This window comes from Ornithodoros turicata, unplaced genomic scaffold, assembly GCF_037126465.1.
Source record: "Ornithodoros turicata isolate Travis unplaced genomic scaffold, ASM3712646v1 ctg00000746.1, whole genome shotgun sequence".
NCBI classification, from domain to species: domain Eukaryota; kingdom Metazoa; phylum Arthropoda; class Arachnida; order Ixodida; family Argasidae; genus Ornithodoros; species Ornithodoros turicata.
In genome coordinates this window covers 640,875-660,459 of record NW_026999400.1, presented here as the reverse complement: position 1 = coordinate 660,459, position 19,585 = coordinate 640,875, and the positions used below count along the sequence as shown (strand labels likewise).

General features: G+C 46.3%; 1 protein-coding gene and 1 long non-coding RNA gene across 5 annotated transcripts in view; both read right to left on the bottom strand.

The window, feature by feature from the left end:
* Positions 1-3: 3 nt before the first annotated feature.
* On the bottom strand, positions 4-1,725 carry LOC135374767 (uncharacterized). Its single transcript, XR_010417113.1, has 3 exons — positions 1,490-1,725; positions 981-1,047; positions 4-89 (listed from the first exon to the last, which is right to left on the bottom strand). It is a non-coding gene; the product is annotated as an uncharacterized LOC135374767 (long non-coding RNA).
* Positions 1,726-10,191: 8,466 nt separating this feature from the next.
* Positions 10,192-19,585, bottom strand: part of LOC135374764 (protein lifeguard 2-like) — a 38,838-nt gene continuing 29,444 nt past the window's right edge. For 3 of the 4 annotated variants that reach the window (XM_064607690.1, XM_064607691.1, XM_064607689.1), the window contains exons 3-11: positions 19,451-19,529; positions 17,858-17,911; positions 16,279-16,372; positions 15,590-15,627; positions 14,330-14,375; positions 13,592-13,633; positions 12,608-12,697; positions 12,286-12,339; positions 10,192-10,458 (exon numbers count right to left, since the gene is read on the bottom strand). In XM_064607690.1, coding sequence (XP_064463760.1) covers positions 10,303-10,458; positions 12,286-12,339; positions 12,608-12,697; positions 13,592-13,633; positions 14,330-14,375; positions 15,590-15,627; positions 16,279-16,372; positions 17,858-17,911; positions 19,451-19,529 — 653 coding nt within the window. In that variant the 3' untranslated portion in view covers positions 10,192-10,302. The remainder of the gene's footprint in view (positions 10,459-12,285; positions 12,340-12,607; positions 12,698-13,591; positions 13,634-14,329; positions 14,376-15,589; positions 15,628-16,278; positions 16,373-17,857; positions 17,912-19,450; positions 19,530-19,585) is intronic. The other variant, XM_064607692.1, reaches the window with a different exon arrangement.

Here is a 19,585-nt window from a genome sequence, read left to right as displayed (position 1 = left end):
CAGGCACATGTCTTGTGGGTCTTGCGGGCGGCAGATGGTGTTTTCGGGTGCCTTCGTGCATTTGCTGGATCCAGTATGGTGTTACTCAGCTGTAAGAGATTACTCCGCAATTCACGAGCTGACAGGCAGCCTGCAAGTGCTGAACAAATAAATAATCGCTAAAATGAAGTTTCAGCCCGGTGTTGGTGACTTTCAACGATGACGCGCTGAGAACTCAGAGGTCGCCTCAGGGAACAGCCTTACTTTCTTATGCCGTTGTACAACGCACCCGCGTTGCAACGCCTGAATAAAGTATGGTTCACACTAGTGCGTTCCACTGCGTGCGGATGCGTGCGGGCGCTGGTTACCGTGGCAACAGATACGTGCGCGACCTCCCGCAGCAGAGCGCAAGGAGTTCGCCCGAGCTCAACATTTTCCGACGCACGCAGCAGCCCGCAAGCGGAGAACGAATCGCGAGGCCGCCTTCCGAGCGTGCGCTGTAGGCTTCTCTCTGCGGGACTGTTTTCAACATGGCCGGCCACCGGAGTGGAAATCCCGCTCGGCGCACATTGGCTTACGGTTTGGTGACGCACGCATTCGGACGCAGATATGTGAACAGTGGAATGGATTGCTTACAATGCACGCGTACGCACACAGGCGCCCGCACGCAGCAGAACGCACTAGTGTGAACCATGCTTTAACCTCTACCCGAGAAACGTCATCATGACGTTGGTATAGACAGAATGAAACCGAAACAAATCTGAAGGGGAGGGCTGAGTTACACGAATGGCCACTTGTTCGCTGCCTCCTATTGAAAGAAAAGTACACCCGAAAGTCGCGTCCCTTTCAGGGGCCATCGTAATCCCCTCAAGACCGTGGCTTTCGGGCGCGACCTTGTTCGTCCATATGCTTCGAGCATATAGTTCAACTCTACTAAACCCGCTGCGCTGTCGAACACTATGACTTTATTTGTTTACAAACAAGGAGAGGTCTATTCTTACCTGTCCAAGATATTCTCCTGTCACGAATGCTTCCGGGCGTCTACAGGCGAAATTCTATCAATATATACTGAAGAAGAGAAGAAAAACAGTGAGCTTAATGTAGGATGCGTAAATAAATTAGTGCTGAAAGGGAAGGAGCGCACATCATCTCTGCACGACATCGCCGATATCGAAGAGCTCCGAAATTTCGATTAAACCTGACTTTTGGGTAGGTTAAAAATTAATTTGACGAGACTTGGATTTAGTGAAGTTTCGACGGTACTGAACTGTACAAGAATGAAGAAAGCACGGTAACTTCAATGACTATACGGACAGATCCGCGTACGCGGTCCCCTTATACAGCACATCTTTGACACAAATGACCTTCGTGGTAACAATGGCCATAAAACAATAGTTGTTTACGCATCGTCATTTAGCTGAAATGCTTGCCAACGCTTCAGACATCAAGAATATTCACATGCACGGAGTGCTTCTGCAGGCATGGGAGAAAACATATTATTGTAGCTTACCCTAAAATGCACCGGAACTCCCAGCGATATTCAGTAACGCAGCATTGAAGAACATCAGCGAAAGATTTTGTAGAAGTGGTGTAGGAGTTATGTGTTTACATAGAACGCGAACGTGGGGATATCTTCGAGACCCAGCACACACTTCAGCAACGATTTCTTCTTCTTCTTTCGTCCACATATCACTGCTGGGTGCGCATGCGAGGTTTGGCATCCTTCATTAAACCTAAGCAGTTCAAAAACACCCATATGAACCACGAAATGTAGAATCAGCGTTGAAATCACATTGCAAATTCCACGATAGCTCCGTAGAATAGCAGGCAACGTAGATTCTACGTAAAAAATGTTCGCTCGAAGACACGTACAGAATAACGTATAATTTTATAATGTTATTTCTACATTGACGTTTGTTCTTGCTACGTTGATACAATATTCATCGAGTGTTGTGAACTACGGTTTATTCTGCGTTGTGTATTGCTACCTCTTCCTCTTCCTGTATTCTCTTCTCTACTCTCCTTCCTTCTTTCTCTTCCTACTATGTTACGAGGGTGGATCAAATATAAACGAGACGTTCATTTTATTTGTTTTTTATTTGTAGTAAGAAATAAACATTATTTTCGTACATTATCTCCTGATGTAGAAATGCATTTTTTTTTGCAACGAATCGCCAGCTTTGGTGGTGGTGATGATGAAAGGGCTCGCCGTTGCCGGACTCACAGGGGTGGGCAAAGTTGCTAGCTTTTGGTCCCCGCTCGTCGAATGACAATTCTGTTTTCTTGCTTAAGGGTAGCTGATGTTTTCAGTAACCTTGATGCGAAAAATCTACTTTTCCGATTTTCACTTTGGGCCACATCTTGAGTAGAGGGGTGATCACTGGTGCAGTTGACACAACAATCAAGCCCTCTACACTCTTCAGTATGATGGTCCTGCTGGCCACAACAAGCACAACAGGGCGACCCTCGGCAGGCACCAGCATCGTATCCGCAACGGTTGCACTTGAAGCAAGAAACAAGGTTAGAGATATATACGGATGGACCTCTGCAGACAGATATCCAGTTTTCAATTTATCGGGCAGCAAAGGAATGTTGAAGGTAGGGACTACATTTCTGGTCGTTAGATGTTCATTGTTTTTTCGTAACTTGAGTTTCCAGAAATCAATTACTTCCTGTTCTTTTCGGTTTGCAAGGTTCTCTTCCACTGGGACGTCGATCAACTCACCGACACCTACCACCTCACGACATGTATTCAAGTTCTTATACAAGGACGTGGATATCGGGATACCAAGCATTTTCCTGGCGTTCAGAATCTTTTGGCAGTCTAACTCTGATCTACAATTGATAAAAAGGTCGCCAGATCGGAGTTTAATTTCTGTGATGTGTTTTGACAGGGAAGAATATTTCTTCTTCTTCTGGAAGTAGTAGAAGACAAAACTATGTATTTGGATAAGAAAAATGTTTATTACGATTGGAGACTTCGGTCCGGGGACGATTGTCGCCCCCCATCGTAGGAGAAGAGAAATGTTTAACCATACAGGTTTGGTAACTAGGCATTCGACAAGGGCACCCACACTTCATACCTATACATGTGGGAAGGCGCCAGTTTTCAGAAAACCCGTCGGCCAGGGCTTGAACCAACCCCGACCGCCAACGTTCAAGGCTTCTACCCTTCGCCCTACATCTCCTCGGCACGGTACGGTTAACACCTTGGGACTGAGGAGTGATGTCGGTGGTGGCGCCACTTACCGAACACCGGCTGAAGCCATGCCCCCTAGGTTTGGAGACTCAATTTCAGGTTCAAGGACACTAAGGAGACCATCTATCTGTCATACGTTCGTCCAATTTTATAATATTCAAGTGTTGTCTAGGATCCCGCTGAGTTTAGTTTAACTGGAAGAAGTTCAAAGCCAAGATTCCGAAACCGGCCTCTGGAGTGGCCTCGACCTGGAAGTTGGTGTCAAAAGGGTGCGTCACTTTATCGTCGTCCTGAGTACAGCTGTCTCGTTTGCGTTGCCAAAGTACGCAGCAGTATTGGCTACAATTTGAGGTGATCTGTACTAAAGAGGAGGACTCATCTGTGGAGGTATCAAAGGTATCAGCTCGAAATGCCTAAGTTTGTGGCTAATAGAGGTACGGTGACGTCAGAAATAGAGTGGTTCCGGCTATGACCTATGTGGAGCGCTGCCGGCTCTATCGCGTGAGATAGAGCCGAACGAAAAGCCGAGCAAAGAACAGGACTGCAGACTCCGCCCACTTCAGAGTCGATGCGTCCACAGAGGAACGAACGTGCTGTTGCTATTCAAGTCGAGTGACACTGTACGTTCAGTACCTAATGACCGTCAAAGGACATCCACTTCGAGAGGACCCACAACGAGTTCGGGCACACTTGTAGCATATGTGATGGCATCCGGTTCCAATTTGACTTCACGACAGTGACCAGCAGCCAGTACGATATGTTACAGGCGGAGTTTCTCGGCAGCGGAGTGTGCTCCACCTCTGTCACTGGATGCTGGCAAGATACATGTCGGCAACAAATGGGTTCAAGTAAAAGTAGAGAGTTCATTCATAAATGTTCACAAATGAGTTGTTTGAATTAAGCCGGATCACTTTCCACCATTGGATCCAATCGCGGAAGGACTCTTCTCATGCAGCAGACCCGCAGGCTTCCAGACTACTCCTTCAACGTTAACAACAGGAAGGATCTTATACACAGGTCCACATATCTGGGTGGCTTCGTTAGGAAGTGTTGGAAGGCCGTTGTCAAGCAGTGGCTCAGACACCTGATGGATCGGCCTCTGTATTGCCAGTACTGTATAAATATGGACTTTGCGGCGTTGGCCAATGTTAACGCGAGTCCAGGTTGGAGTGCAGCACAGCCGATTGATGTAGACAGGGGCGTGAGTATTATGGAGGCGATGTGCGAACACGAGTCGGAGGTGTTTGTCACCAGCACACCATGCTGAGGAACGAGGAGCAGTGTCTGGACATATGCTGGGCCAATACAATCAGCCCATCAAGATCATTTACGACGTGCAAGCGGAGGAACTCTCCTTACTGGCCATCTACTACGGTGTATACTGAGACACTTCTCTTTGAACGTCTCAGTTTATGCCGTACAAGCCAGCAAGGTACGGCGCAACGACCGGAGAGGCGCTATGCCTCAGCATGCCTTATACACGGCTATGAAGATACGTAGGCTGCGTGTTCTGGAAGAAAATCAACACCTTCCCATGCGCTTGTTAAGTGGAGGGCATCACAGGGCAGATGGTTGGAGCACTGAGAGTTCCTTGAAGAGTGTGTAGAAAGGAGCATCTCGTTTTTCAAGTCGATCCTCAACCCAGTCAATTACTGTGCTGATAAAAAACAAGGCCTCTTAGCTTTACTCTGGCTCTTGAGAAAACCAACAATGTTCCTCGCGCTGAGCGCCAGCGAGACGCGTTGGCACAACCAATACTCACAAGGCCGGTGCTCGGTGTGTGCGGGGTGTGAGGCAACGGCACATCGCAGGGCCTTTTTTTCACACGATTAAGTGCATACTTGATATTTTTTAAAAAGTAATCCCTGGTCGAGGGCCTCGTGCGCTTCGGTCGCCTTACTCGCCCCCCTCCCCCCCCCCCCCCGGTCCCCGTCGCTGGCCCCGCCTATTCAACATACTCCACAGGCTGAGTGACAACTTCAAGGAAGTCAGTGCGGTGGGAGATTTGACGTGCAACACGCGGTGTCATATGGTCAACGAGGTTGATGGTTTTCAACAAACTGGTCGATGGGACCATGTGTATGCTGCAGACCAAGGCGAAGCGCAGCCCGTTCGGCCGCCATTGCGTCGATTACTTCCAATGCATAGAGTTCCAACATTGCGGTAGTCTGCACGCTCACATACTGCTGTCGGTACAGGGTGATCACGTCCTGATCAGGATTCGAATCAGAATTCTCGACGTCGCCAATCGCCAGAATATTCGAATTCTCGACGTCGCCGATCGCTCTAAAAACGCTATTTAGTGCTGTTTTCACGATCTAAGACGTTTTCAACTTCATTTTTCGATTTCCGGCGCATGTTTGAATATTCGAATTTTTTGACGTCGCCAGTCGCTCTAAAAACGCTATTTAGCGCTGTTTTCACGATCTAAGACTTCAAGTTGAAAACCCTTGAAGTTTCCATTTCCAGCCAATGTTTGAATATTCGAATTCTCATTCGAATCTTGATCAGGTGATAGGCGAGTCCATGCCCAATCCCATGCATGTGCCTGTGCCACGCCGTGCTCGTGCGCCTGGTCAACGATGTGCTCTCTCATCCGCGGCGATCTGCCCGGCGTGTTATACTAAAATCAGATTCACACACATTCACCTGCACCAAACTTAGCAAGGCAAGTTGTCATTTCAACATATCATACTTGCTGATGGATGGATGGCACTACTGTGGTGACACCCATGCCCAAAAATAACAGCCGCGATCTGCGCAGCACACTACGGCTGCAAGGCTACACAAGCTTCGAAGAGAAGCACTACGACAGTTTTGACGACAGTTAGTAGATAACATGATGAGAGAGGAAAGACACGACACTGTGATTACAGCAACGCTGAAGTAACTGACACTGGTGTTCAAGCACAACATGTCAGAAACATACACCAACACTCTGAATGCGTGGGTCACGCGAACGCAAGCCATAAACATAGATCTGCAATTCATAGTTAAAGGAGCATGGAAATAATCAGTTGGAACAGTTTATTTTTCACCGCTTGATATGAACATACTACCTTCATAAACTGTCACGCAAAATATTTCCTTCGAAAAGCGCGAATTTCCTGAGAAAATTAGTCTGTGAGAATGCGCTCCGCGGCGACAGTCTCCCCCAAGCCGAGTCTGGCGTGCGGTGACGTCAGGCGGCCGAGCAATTCACTGGCTGCCGGAAGCCTCCGCTCCCCGCCAGAATTGTCTGCTAGCTCCGGAATCGTGGCGACTTACCGACTGAGACGCTGTTAGTATTTATTTGCGTTTGACATTCACTTGCGTTCTTACATGATTTGTCTCGTACGTTTTGCATAAAACAAGACTGCGGGCAGTGTAAAAGGTGTGGCTAAGCCTCTGTGTTGCCGTGAGGGCCGGAGTTGAGGTTTCTGTTCTGATTGAGCTGAGGTGTCGTTAATTAGTGGACAGTACTGTGCCTGTGTGTGCAGCATATATATGATACGACTAAATACATTCCTGTCAGATGGAGGTTTATTCCACGTGCCACTGCTGTATGCTGCGTATGACCATTAACAAAAGAGAGAGAGAACGCTAATTTGGCCATGTGTTTTGGGGTTTCCCACAGATCGCGAGGAGATGAACTCTACTACTTTGCTTTGGTATCGATGTTGTTGTGCTTGTGGAGATGTTGCCTTCCTGGTATCAGTAAGACATGGTAAGCGCAATGTATAACACAGCTATGCATTCATCGGCCCGCTCTTTCGCCTCGGAGATGCCAGTGTCCATGCGGTTCAGAGCTCATAGTGTTGACCACAACACGGAGAAGTCATGATGGTCGACGACCTCTTCAAATGAAAACACTGGTCACTGACGGCGTCTTCATAACTATGTATTTCTAACCTGAAGAAGCACTGTATTTCAATCTGAATGTTGGTTCACACTTAGCAGCATCACGTACGAGTCTCCGGGACATTCGTGTTTCGAAATCAAAGCTGGCAGAGCTTGGGCTCCAACTCTATAAAACGTTTTGTAAAGAAGAGCAGACGTGTCGCCTGAAGAGCGTTCAGTTCATCACCTGTCGTTTCCATGACGTCCGATGAACAACGCTTCCTGCTCGGTCGGCTTGCCGGCGCCGCGACACCGGAGAAATCGCAAAAAAGAAGAGAGAGACGGCGCGACCACATGACGTCAGCGGCTGGTAGCGGTTGGCGGAGTGAAGGGGCATTTCTGCCGCGAGATTCAAAGCTCCTTCCCGCGCCAGAATTGTGCGCTACACTCAAACTTTTTGTGCGAATATGTATCACAGGACTCCGAATCGTAATTTCACCAGTCATATTTTATTCCGATCATTTCCATGCTCCTTTAACAAGAACAGTCTTGCTGCGTTGTGGGCATAAGCCATCTTCAATGAAAACTTGTCAAACTGCGAGACGAGCATCCCAGTCAAGAGTATATCCAGCTGCTGAAGAAAGTGAGTCTTAAGCTATTGAACAAGGTTGAGGTGTCTGCACAGGAGTCCGCGTGATACCTGCTGATGCAGCATATGACCAACTGCATCCGAAAGGTGTCTTACATTTCGACCGTGTGGCCACACGAACGTCACAAAACTCGCGAGCGCCAGCGGGAGAACTTAGTGAGAGCAGTACCGACGTTTGGACGAAGTCTGTTTTACAGCTCTAGGGAGGCCCACAGAGCTGGACCTGTTGTGTCTGGCAGACTTCACATTGAACAAAAGCCAGCGACGGAGCCGCTCTCCCATGTGAAAATTATTTTCTATATCGTATACAATTCTTATAGACAACCTATCTAGTCTACGCACTGCCTATAAGAATTTGTACAGTGCTTTTACCTAGCAGATTCTATGTGCTTGGAATTGACGAACATGAATGAGAACAATTGTGTTTTGTATCCACAGTGTAGAATAAAATTTTCACGATTGATCGTTTGTCTGTAGAAAGTTTGTAGAATTGTCTAGTTAAAAGATGGATGCAATTTCAACACAGTTTCTATCTTCCTATAGGCTTCCTATAGATTGTCCATAGGACTACGATATAAGGGATAATATTTTGATTCTCCTTGTTATCGTAGTCCTGTGGTCAATCTACTACACCCAGTTTATAGGAATACAGCGACTGCACTAAAACTGTACACATTTTAACTAGAAAATTTTATAAATTTTCTACACGCATCATGAATCCGGGAACAAATTCTATACACTGTGGATACATAACACAATTGTTCCCATTCATGTTTGTCAATCCAAACCGCACACAATCTGCTAGTTAAAAGCTCTACACAAATTCAATGAATTTCCTATGCAGTATATAGGGAGTGCATAGAGTAGATAGGTTATCTATAAGAATAGAAACTCATAAAATAGAATAGAATAGAATTTTGATATGGGCTCCAGCTTGCTCGCGAACATGACATGGACACGCGCAAGAACAGGCATCAATCTTCCTCGCGAAGGATTGTCGCGCTTGCGTCACAGTGGGTCAATTCTGTTATCTCACATTTACTTGAAAACACGTAATAAAAAAGTCAAATAACGGAGTTTAGGTAGCAAGATGCACTCTCATGTTCGCCTGCCTGTTCAGCTCACCTGCAAAAGTGGCATCTGTGCTGCTCATATGGATGTAATGCTTAAAGAAATGATCCAAAACAAAGGTTCGTTTATAACGCAAGTGTAATATTTCAGTCCGCACTGGCACTTTAATGCAATGGAGGGTAAAAATCTTGTATGAGACCAACCACGCAACGCATGTTTACTTCACCATCGACTTGAAAGCTTGCACCAAGGTACTCTTTGAGAGCTCCAAAAATGTGAAACTCTGAAGATGCTACGCCACAGGGAATAAGCAGGGCGCGGGACACATTCAATTCGGAGTCCATGTATGATAGCGACCCTCCTACATAAGTGGAACGAGAGCATTGTCTTCAACCTGGTTCTCCAATTGAAGGAACAGTGTACAAAGATTCTCGGCACATCGCTCATATATCCAGCGACGATGAGCGCTCATTGATCAAACAGGAACGTCTCATGTGCTAAGAATGCATGCCATACGACAACCGCATTTTCACTGCGCCCTACCTGTATCGGTAGGGGGACTGTTTAAACATTCCGTGTTAGTGCCATGACGCAACTGCGGCTGTGCGGCGTACAGATCTGAACAGGTGGGGGACAGGCGGGTTATTATGCGTCCTGGGCCGGCTTCAGGAGGAGCTGTACCGACATTAGTCTGGAAAGTCCTCGGAAAAATCAAGGCAAACCCTTAGACAGTACAGCCGGTGGCAGGATGCGAACCCACCACCTCCCAGTCTTCAGCACGACCTTGGCTACCGCCAACGAACGGGACGCATATGTCCGCTAGACCATGCCGGTGGTCAGTAGAGGGATGCCACGATATCCCACCGTTAAGAATCGACCGTCCCAGATGTTCAAGATTCCAGATATCTAAATTAAAATTTAATATGAACAATGGTGGGATAATAGTGTTGAATACATACTACTGACAAACCTAGCAGTGCTGCGTGATTTTGACGTCGGTAGAAGGCATTAAAACGCAGATCTTTTGCGACTGTTAGGGTTTAGCATGGCGACCACATCAGAGCGTAAGAAATGGTTAGAATTTGGTATGATTACGTTAGTTTTCAGAATTGAGGTTAATTTAGGTCTGTTTTTGACAGGTCACCACAGACAGGTTGGAGGATCCCCACAGCTCGGCACGCGCGCAACGCTACGCCAGCGCCATTTTGGGATTTTGAACATATGGGATCTTAAACGGTTGATTTAGGAGTACCCCCAACACAGCAGTGTGAACTATGTTTTACTTTGACGTTCAGCCGCTGGATGACGCCAGTTTCTCTGACTGTTTCAGTACATTACGGAAATGACCAGCTTGTCAGCCACCAGTTTGGAAGCCGCCGGAGATGCTGATAGCAACGCAGTGGGAATGGGTCCGCAGCAAGGGTATCATACTTTGCATGCGTTTGGGAGGAGCAAAAAGTGGAGGCTACACGGCTAAACATGAGACATTTGTTAATAAGAAGCACGCTCTTCACGTTTTAATTATGATGTTCCCTGAATTTAGACAGAGCATACGCTCGACGCGTCGCCCTGCAGTTGGCTGCTATTAGTCTTTTTGAACTTCGCGTATGATTTGTAATATGTGGAGAAACAAATTAATAACGTCCAGGTATAGCATAAGGCACGCTGTTATGTAGTCCTCGGGTGAAATCTGCAGTTTCCGCTCTCCGCCCATGATCAGCTGTGTGTCCACTATTATGTACTGCGAGAGAAAAGAAGTGCATAGGAGAAGTTAATACGGTGGATACGTTGCTAAGACAACTACGTCTACTCCCTGCTTATTTGTCTCCCCCCCCCCCCCTTGCCGCATATCTGCTAAATAGATAGGTACTCTCACCACCACCACGAAACTCCCATAGGCTTCAAGGATTTCTTCTCGTTCGACCTAAAGTGTCCTCAAACCCGCTTCTCACCCACATAAACTAATCTAACGCGATTACGAGTCGAGTGCAGGACAGCACTCGACAGTGACCCGAAGTGGGGCCGGTAGCGAAACCGTGAACTGCGCAGAGCTAGGCTAACATCAAATGATGCTACCATATCCTCATTTCACCTAACGTCTAAAACACACTGGTGTCACAACAGTTAAAAACCGTTAAAGAACAGACAATTCAGAAAAGATCGCCACAACCAGCCAAAGCAATTTATTAAGGAGGGGGAGGTAGCGGTAGGGTTACTCACTTGTGTTTGAACATTACTAATTTGCGATTGAACGCCCTATTCAGACACATTTCTCTCCAGCGCTTCAGAGACATCGCTTTCGCCGAAATTCAGTGAATTTTGAAGTCCACCGTCATCGTGGGTCACCAGAAGAACTCAGACCGCAACCCGTCATTGACTATATATTATGCCACGCGACACTGTGTGGCATAAAGCATGTGTACGTGTGGAATACTTCGCTACTGTGTGCGCGGGATGTTTTGTATGATTGTGTCGACACTGGATACCACTTTCAAGGTATGCATTTTCGGAATAAAATAGATACATATATAGTTTTGCAGTACTTCATTTCGTGTATTTTATGCTGGTTGCGATTGAGTGAACAACAGAATGGAGGAATTAAACTTCGCTCAAGTCACAGAAAGTCCACAAAAGGTCTTCACATCATACGGGGATGGCGTTAATCTCGCTTCAGTAAATCATGTATCTTCCTCGATTAAGAAGAATATACCGAGTGCCTCACGTAACGGTTGCCAAGCCTTTTAAAAAAGAACGCAAGTAGTTCCGTTGGTGACGCCGACTCATTGATAGCTGAGTCACAACAAAGTCAACAGAGAAATTGAGATCACATATAACAAGACTTACACATGAAGGTCACACGAAATTTGTGTAAAGTATATGGAGAGTCTACAGAAAGACCTGTTACCTTCCTGTGTAATTGTCAACAAGACTTCAAGTTACATAAGTCTACATAAAATCAATATGTCAGGTAAACACAAGGCTAACAGAAAGCCTACTGAATGTCTGAGCTCTCTGTTGACTAAGTTCTGTAGAATGGAAACAAATGGTCAACAGCCATTTTTGTAAGGGGCACACTGAGTTTGCGTGCCCGCACGCATTTTTGCTGGTATATGCGCGCAATATATGCTTTGAACAGTCACTTTCAAATGATTGTTTACAAATCCGTGGTACGATCATCTGAATGACTGTGGTCCTACAGTATAAGTTTGACAGTACAGGATGTAATTCGCAGCACCGGACTCACTACCAGAATGTGTTGGTGCCGAGTTTGGTGGGGTCACCTGAAAAATTTCAGTGGGGTGTTGCAAAAATGCAGGGAGGGCGTACACCTCCCCCCCTGGGGGGTGTAGGGAAATCCCTGGCCGGATGTTTCTTGACAGATCTTCTGACGCTCTTTTCTGATGATGCATAAGTTCCGAAACGTCAATTGTCTGTTCTTTAACTGTTTTCAACTGTACAACCATTGTGTTTTATACGTTGAGGGAAAATGTGCCTCCTTGGTGCTAGAACCTCTTCAATCAATCCTCACTTTAGAACAATGTGGAAATCGTGAGTGAAGGATACTTACGACTGAAAATAACAGAGCACCTAGGCAGGAATACACCAGCCGAAGTATCGGAAACTAGAAGGAAAATCGAACATGTTTCCTTCGATGCTGTCGCTTACTGCTTGACATGTATACACCTGACGTCTCTTAAGGGTGATTCTGAAGTAGTGCAGCGATAGAAAGAAAACCCAGTAACGATGAGATACACATCAGTCTGTACCTCGGACTGTTCAAGAAGCTCTCTGTTTTAGTTGGAGGTCGTTGCTCATTATGTGCGGTAATAATCATACAACTTCCTTAATTAACTTGCTTCAAATATTAGTTACACTATTCATATACTCACAGTTTTCCCGAGAAATATGACGAGAATACCGAATAACAATAGAGTGATTAAAAAGCAGAACATGATCCCATTGAGCGCCGTAAAGTCAATCTGCAACAGAACTGAATTTATTAGTTCTTATCCCAGTGCCTACCGGCATGCGCTTGGAACGCCGCAGGTACTACGACATTTCTTATGTACAGGACGACTGAAATACATCGCAGTGCGAGGCATTCCAAAAATTCTCGCGAAAGTCTACGCAATTAAAATTTGCTCACTTTCGGACTTCCTATATGTTTTCTCTCCCTCTCATAAGGTTCCCCGCAATCATAAGTTGTGCTTCCTTGCCTCTTTAAATAAGCACTGAGGTGGCGCCACTTTCTTTTTTTTTGGCTGAATGATCTGCGAAAACACAACGGGCGCCCCTGACCTGCCGCGCGCTCGCGAGGCCTCTATTCCACACGTCGTGAAGTGGCCTACTCCCCTGACATGCGACTCGTGACGTAGACGCGTGAGCTGAGAACACGGTGGCTGAGAAGGATGAAACAAAGAAGAAAGGCACGGGGACTTTTCCACGTCGCGCGAGGATCGTATCAGACGTCCGCGGCTGCTGTCTGCGACTGTTTTTCTTCTTCTTTTTTTTTTGTAAATTACGTGCTGTGACAATACATTGCACAGTGAAAATATATGCTAACCCTGATGGACGGATGAGACAGGGATTCGAGCCGCGTTAAATGTAATCTCATTGCTCCGTTAACGGGTCATTCGTTTCGCCAATGTCCGCTATAGTGTGTATGAAGTGCGCGTTGATGTTGTACTGTTGGTTGCATATGGGCAGCTGCTCACCCCACCCACGCCCGCCAAACTTCCCTGACCTTGTTGTTCGTCGCGTACTCGGCCACGTAAGCGATAGTAACTGTTTCGATGACTCGTGCACAATAATGGCTTTACGAAAATGGTACGTACTTTAATTATCCCACATACGAATATATTATGTTCACTCACAGCTGACTGCATGGCGAAGATCGTCAGTGATATGAATACGATCTGAAATCGGAAGTTACAGCTGTCAGACAAGCAAGGCTGCCAATGAAATTTGTTGGCTTAAACAACGCATGCTACACAACCGACTCAGCTCTATCAATTGTGCGGGGCTCAGCTGGTATTTCATTGAACCGGATCGCATAATTTGCGCACATGACAATCCTTCAAGGTTACGCACGCGGTGGTACCTATATGAAACCAATAAGGAACGTACACGATGTAGCACCATCCGGCATACGACCCCTTATATATCATATGCATACTTATAGCGCGTGCTTATTGTAAGAGGAATGAACGTGTGTGCGGGCGTCAATGCATTAGTCTTCATGATAAACAATTATGAATGTGACGTAGTGCTAATGTGCTTATATAATTAATGGTAGTCTTGTGGCGCCAATTCTTCCCTATACATTCTTAAAACAGAACTTCACCATAGAGCACGGTAAAGGCCAACCATGACACCAAATGATCACCCATGATTAGTTGAAAGCTCGGGGCGTGCGCCATTCCGTGACAAGTAGCACAGCTACGTAAGCGTCACAAAAAGGCGTACGCCTCCCGTTTGTAACCAATCAGGGCACATAACTATGACGTCTGGGATGGTGTTTGGCTAAGAGCATGCTATGCAGTGAAGTTATGTATTGTACCCTCTGAATTTCGTTCCTATTCGTTGAAATTTGACAGCAAGTGATCACTTACTCCGGTGATTGCAGCGGCTAGCAAGACTTCATGCGTGTCGTAGGCGCTGAAAGTAAAATTACGCTAGCACTAAAAACACAGCACACAGCTATATATGTTTAGGTCGATACAGTTTACACGCTGTTTGGAGTCTACAATTGATAAAGAAATGCAGTTGATGAAAAGGTACCAGCCGAAGTATATGAACCCATACAGTTCAAATACCGGTAAGAGATGGTAGACGCTATCAGAAGGTAGCTGGTATGTACGGTGCAGATTTTGGGAAACCATTTATTTTGTAATGCATTGCCATTACTCGTCACAGTGTTGAAAAACAATTCATTACATTTGCCATTACTTTTTGGCGCATATCGATGTGTTACTAATGCCATTGTTTTAACCATGTAATGACACTACTTTACCATTACGTTTTCTCAGAAGTATCTAAAAGAGTCAGGATTACGTCGTGTTCGAAGCGCGTAGAGTAAAGAGATCTCATCAGTCTTCGTTGCTCATTATCGGTGTAGGGCTCGGGAGTTCATGCAAAATGCATATTTCGTTAATGTGCTCTAATGAATATTCTAACGTTTCTCCGCGCATTACCAATCACAACGACACACATCCACAATGTTTTGTGTGCCTTATAACTGCATATTTCTTCCTGATCGCCATACAGTATGACGGTTGCAGATTGTGTCAAGTATTTCAGCGCCATTTGAACGATATTTTACGTTTCCCGTTCCTTTCGTTTTACCACTGCTCACGTTATCTCAAAGGGGGTCATCGGCGCAAAACCTGTGTCCCAGCTACACATCTGAGCTACTACGCTGCTTTTGGGCTGCTTCATGCACCACCACTAGCACCCAGAACCACTGGATTTTCCACTTTTAGACGGTACTACACATTGTATTCTAAACTAATCTAAACTGCTACACCACATAGCACGTTCCTAGAGAACCATATCCCCGAATGACAACGTTCTCGTCCTAGATTTGTTGAAAGCGGGAGGAGGAGCCTATTTTGCGCCGTGCATAATAGGCACAAAATAGGCTCCTTCTCGCATTTTCGACAAATCAGGGGCGAGAACGTTGTCATTCGGGATGATGGTTGGTTAAGAGCGTGCTATGTGGTGAAGTTCATTTCTAAGAGTGTAGACGCCGTACGCGCAATAGCATATACCACATTCAATGACATATCAAGTGAACCAATAAAGTGGACACATCCACGACCTGCTTTATTACTCTTAATAAAGCAGGTCGTCGACACATCGATGGTACTTACGCAGTCGTAAAGGCAGTTGCAGTTGCAAACGTCGCAGTCTGGGAAGATACGTAGCCATTACAACACAGTGAGGTAACGGCATCATACACACATACATGTTTGTCTCACTTCGTAGCTCTTGCTTTAGCTTTAGTCGATCCTCTTACCGTTACTTTTGTCACGTCACGTACAACTAAATGGCAGAGCTCTCTTCCTTCACAAAGCGGATGCGTTAGCCCTGCACTCGCGCGTGTTCAAACAAAAGACACGCAACGCATTGACACAGTATCGTCGCTGAATTCACGCTACTGTGCTTTTGAAAACCGTATAGGCACCGTATGGAACCGTATGGAAACCGTATAAACTTCGCGTTCGGAAGTAGGAGCGGCCATTCCTTGCCTGTCCGTGTGGTACGATGTCGCGTAAATCTTTAGCAACAGGTCCCATTCCTTTAATGATTTCCATTGTGACATCTCAGGTACAAAGAGTACGTGCAAAACCCGTAACCCCTAATCAGGGCCGGCGATAGGGGCGGGTGGGGCGAGTGAGGCGACCGCCTTAGGCCCCGCGCAGGCCTAGCGGTGCCTGTGAAGCAGGCCCCGCGATGTGCCTTTGCCTCAGGCCCCGCACACCCCTAGCACCGGCCCTGCCCCTAATAGAAAATATGGTATCTACTGAGAGGTGCCTTAGACTGAACGGCAGATACTTACAAAAAGGAATAGTATGATGAAGTTGCAAGGAAAACTTCGTAAAACGTCTGGGCAGCAACATTGGACGGGTATTAATATAAAGAAAGAAAGAAGTCTGCAACAGGTTCCGTAAAATCAGCACGTTAGGAGCTGGGAAAATGTAACAGTCAGGACAGAAAGCGCAGGAAAACACAGTTGTCAGCGAACCAGAGAACGCAGAGGCGAATTATTGCGGCCACTTGACAATATCCGTTCTATGCCGACTACAACGTGGATAGTTTTTTGTTTGTTTGTTTCAGCGCCGCGAAGCACCTGTCACTATGAGCGGCGTACAGACGTGTACAGATGGGGAGAGTACAGCAGGAAGGAGTGGGGAACAGGAGGAGGGGAGTAGTATGCGTCCAGGATCAACTTCAAAGGGAACTGTGTCGACATCCGCCTTGTAAGTCTGCCAGAAAACCTACACTCTTATACCCTAGTCAGACGACAAACTTAAAGGGGCACTAAACAGCTCCAGGAATATTCTCCAGTTATTATGCTCTATGAAAGAACGTGGCTCACGATATCCAATTATGAAATTCATTTACTTCTAGCCAGCGCCTTTACCACGAAACAATGCCATTCAAGGAGCATAATCCGCGTGGGTCTCTCCTTCCTACTAGGAGAGCACCTACGTCACACGTCTCGCACGTGTAGCAAAGCTGCATTCCAGTCACTGGAGATGGGGGAGATTTCGAACTCCTAGCCAATGACGGGCCTCGTTGACACAAACAGCAGCGTGCGGGGAGAACCGGTTGTGAGAACACCGCTGTGACCTCGCGGAGCAATACAGCGCTGAAAACATAGTACGCACATGAAATGGAATATTGTGGGCTTTTGGTACCTTTTGATCTGGCTACCTTGGGTTTGACAAGTGTAAATATGTTTAGAATCGACCTCACTACCCGATATTAAAACAAAATCAGTGTATAGGCGCCCCGCATTTTGAATGGTTGTTGGTGCGCGACGTCAAAATGACGTGTGGCTATTGTCGCCAGGGCATCGCAGGGCGGGGCATGAGCGCGAAAGAGTGCAGTGAATATTCGGTTGGTTTGGAGCCATTATTTACTTTTTTGCGACAAAAATTTTTGCTAAACGTCACATAGGAAACGAATCACACTGCATTACAAAAAAGTGCACCTTGCATACCTGTTTATTGCCCCTTTAAGGCCGTCAACGGGACGGCCGTTACTTCGCTGGTAGCACGCTCCTAACCAACAATGATCGTGAATGACCCCTCGGGCTATACCTCCGGCGAGGATTGGGCAAACCGTTTGAGGAGACCAATGGCAGGGCCCTCCGTGACAAGGTAAAGAAAAAAAAAGTGCGGCGCGGTTTTTTTTTTTTTTTTTTTTTTGCTTTCGTGCATACATCACGAACCGGACAAGTCGCGTTCCTTTTGTGTTCGTGTCAATGCCACGGAATGTGTCATTCCGCGACGAGAAAACGTTGCGATTTAGTTCCCTTCAAAGCTGTTATTTGCAGTGCATGTCAAAGTGCATATAATAGCAGACATCTGCCAGCATGCGTAGGATTTCATAGCAAAGCGGTGTTCACTTACAGGGACAGCATCCCAAAGCCAGGGTTCCGTTTCACCCATTCATTCGTGTGAGGCCTGCGGGAGAAGCAGTGAGTCATGAGACTATCTCGTGTCATTACTTGCCACGTTTTCATGGGTTAAGTATCACGACAAACGTTGAATTTATTTGTCACATGTTATGAGAAAAACATATACACTAGGAAGAAAATAAGTAACGTTCCAATAGCTTTTTATCTTCCTAATCTAACTAAGAGTTGTCCATATTTGGCGTGCTCCAAGTACGCCATACGCAGAATGCTTTGACGTACGTTCACGGCTCTGTGGTAGGGCACATAAGTTTCAAGCGAAAGGATGCAGTCCCACTTCTATACATTCATTCTTTCTTCTGCGATGGAATGTGCGAGTGGAGTGGACCGTGTGCGTCTCTCAGTCTTTGTATGTATGTGTGTGCTTGTGTGTGTTGCTCTGTTGGTACGAGACCTATACTGAGTGCCATACCTGTACCGCCATATGCAACATAGGAGTTACCCAAATCAGTGCTCTACGCTAAAGTAGCGTAGATTCTGTTTGGATTCTCACTTACTCTCTAAGAGAACTGCGTACGATACGCATGGTACACTGCTGGACAAAAGCTTACGGAACACGCTCCCTCGCATTTCTTCCTCGCAGCGACAGGCTATAGCAGCGAATGGGACATGCGAATGGGACATGATGATGATGATGATGATGATGATGATGATTCGTGTTTTAATGGCGCAGCGGTAACTACGACCATAATCGCGAATGGGACAGGACGGACTTACAGACATGTGCCTAGGTAACCCAGTCACCTGTTTGCAATTCCGTACGGTATCATACGCTGCTAGTGTGTCACTGTGAGGGAGAAATGCACTGGAGCGTGTTCCGTAAACTTTTGTCCAGCACTGTACAAGTAGGTTGGTAGACAGAGGAAAGGTGAAAATGAAGGAAAGAAGAACAGTTATAGGACGAGGGTACGGTCCGGTCCAGTCTCAAACTGACAAAAAAAAAAAAAAAAAACGTCCACGTCAAATTACTTTATTCTGCACCGGACAAGTGTTCCGTGCGGTACCAATATCAATGTTTATGAACGCGTTCCTCCGCTGTCGTATGTTTGTTTCTGGTGGGCTAAGAGTGGTTAACCTCTAGAAACACCTGGCCAGTTTGACTAATGGCGGTTTCAGCCGAACGCCACGAACATCACGTAAGTGTCAGAAATATGCGAGCACTGAGCAGCGATGATGTAGGGAAGTATGCATGCATGATGTCAACCAGAACGTCAGAGGGAGGCGGAACCAGCGGTTTATCCAGAAACCCAAACACGTGAGGGGGCGTTGCAAAAAAAAAAAAAATACTGGAGGGATCATTATTACAGTTATGTCATAACAACTTGACGTATCATTACCGAGATGTGTCTTAAGCTGTCTTAAGCGAGAGCCCCCTGTAGGGGGTGAACGGGTAAAAAGTTAGGGGGTGTCACTAAACATTCGGGGGTGTACGGGGAGCCTGGATAAATCACTGGGTGGAACACCAGAACATGCGCACCATAGCGGAATCATTGCGAACTATTCTGTGAAAAAGAGCAGAAAAACTTACTCAAAAACGGTAAGAGAGATCACTGCGCAGGTCATCAAGAGTTGCACAGATAAAATAAGATAGACTTTCCGAACAAAGGCTACATGGAAAAGCAATCTCAGGGTTAGAGACAGGAAACAGATCTGCCGTCATATG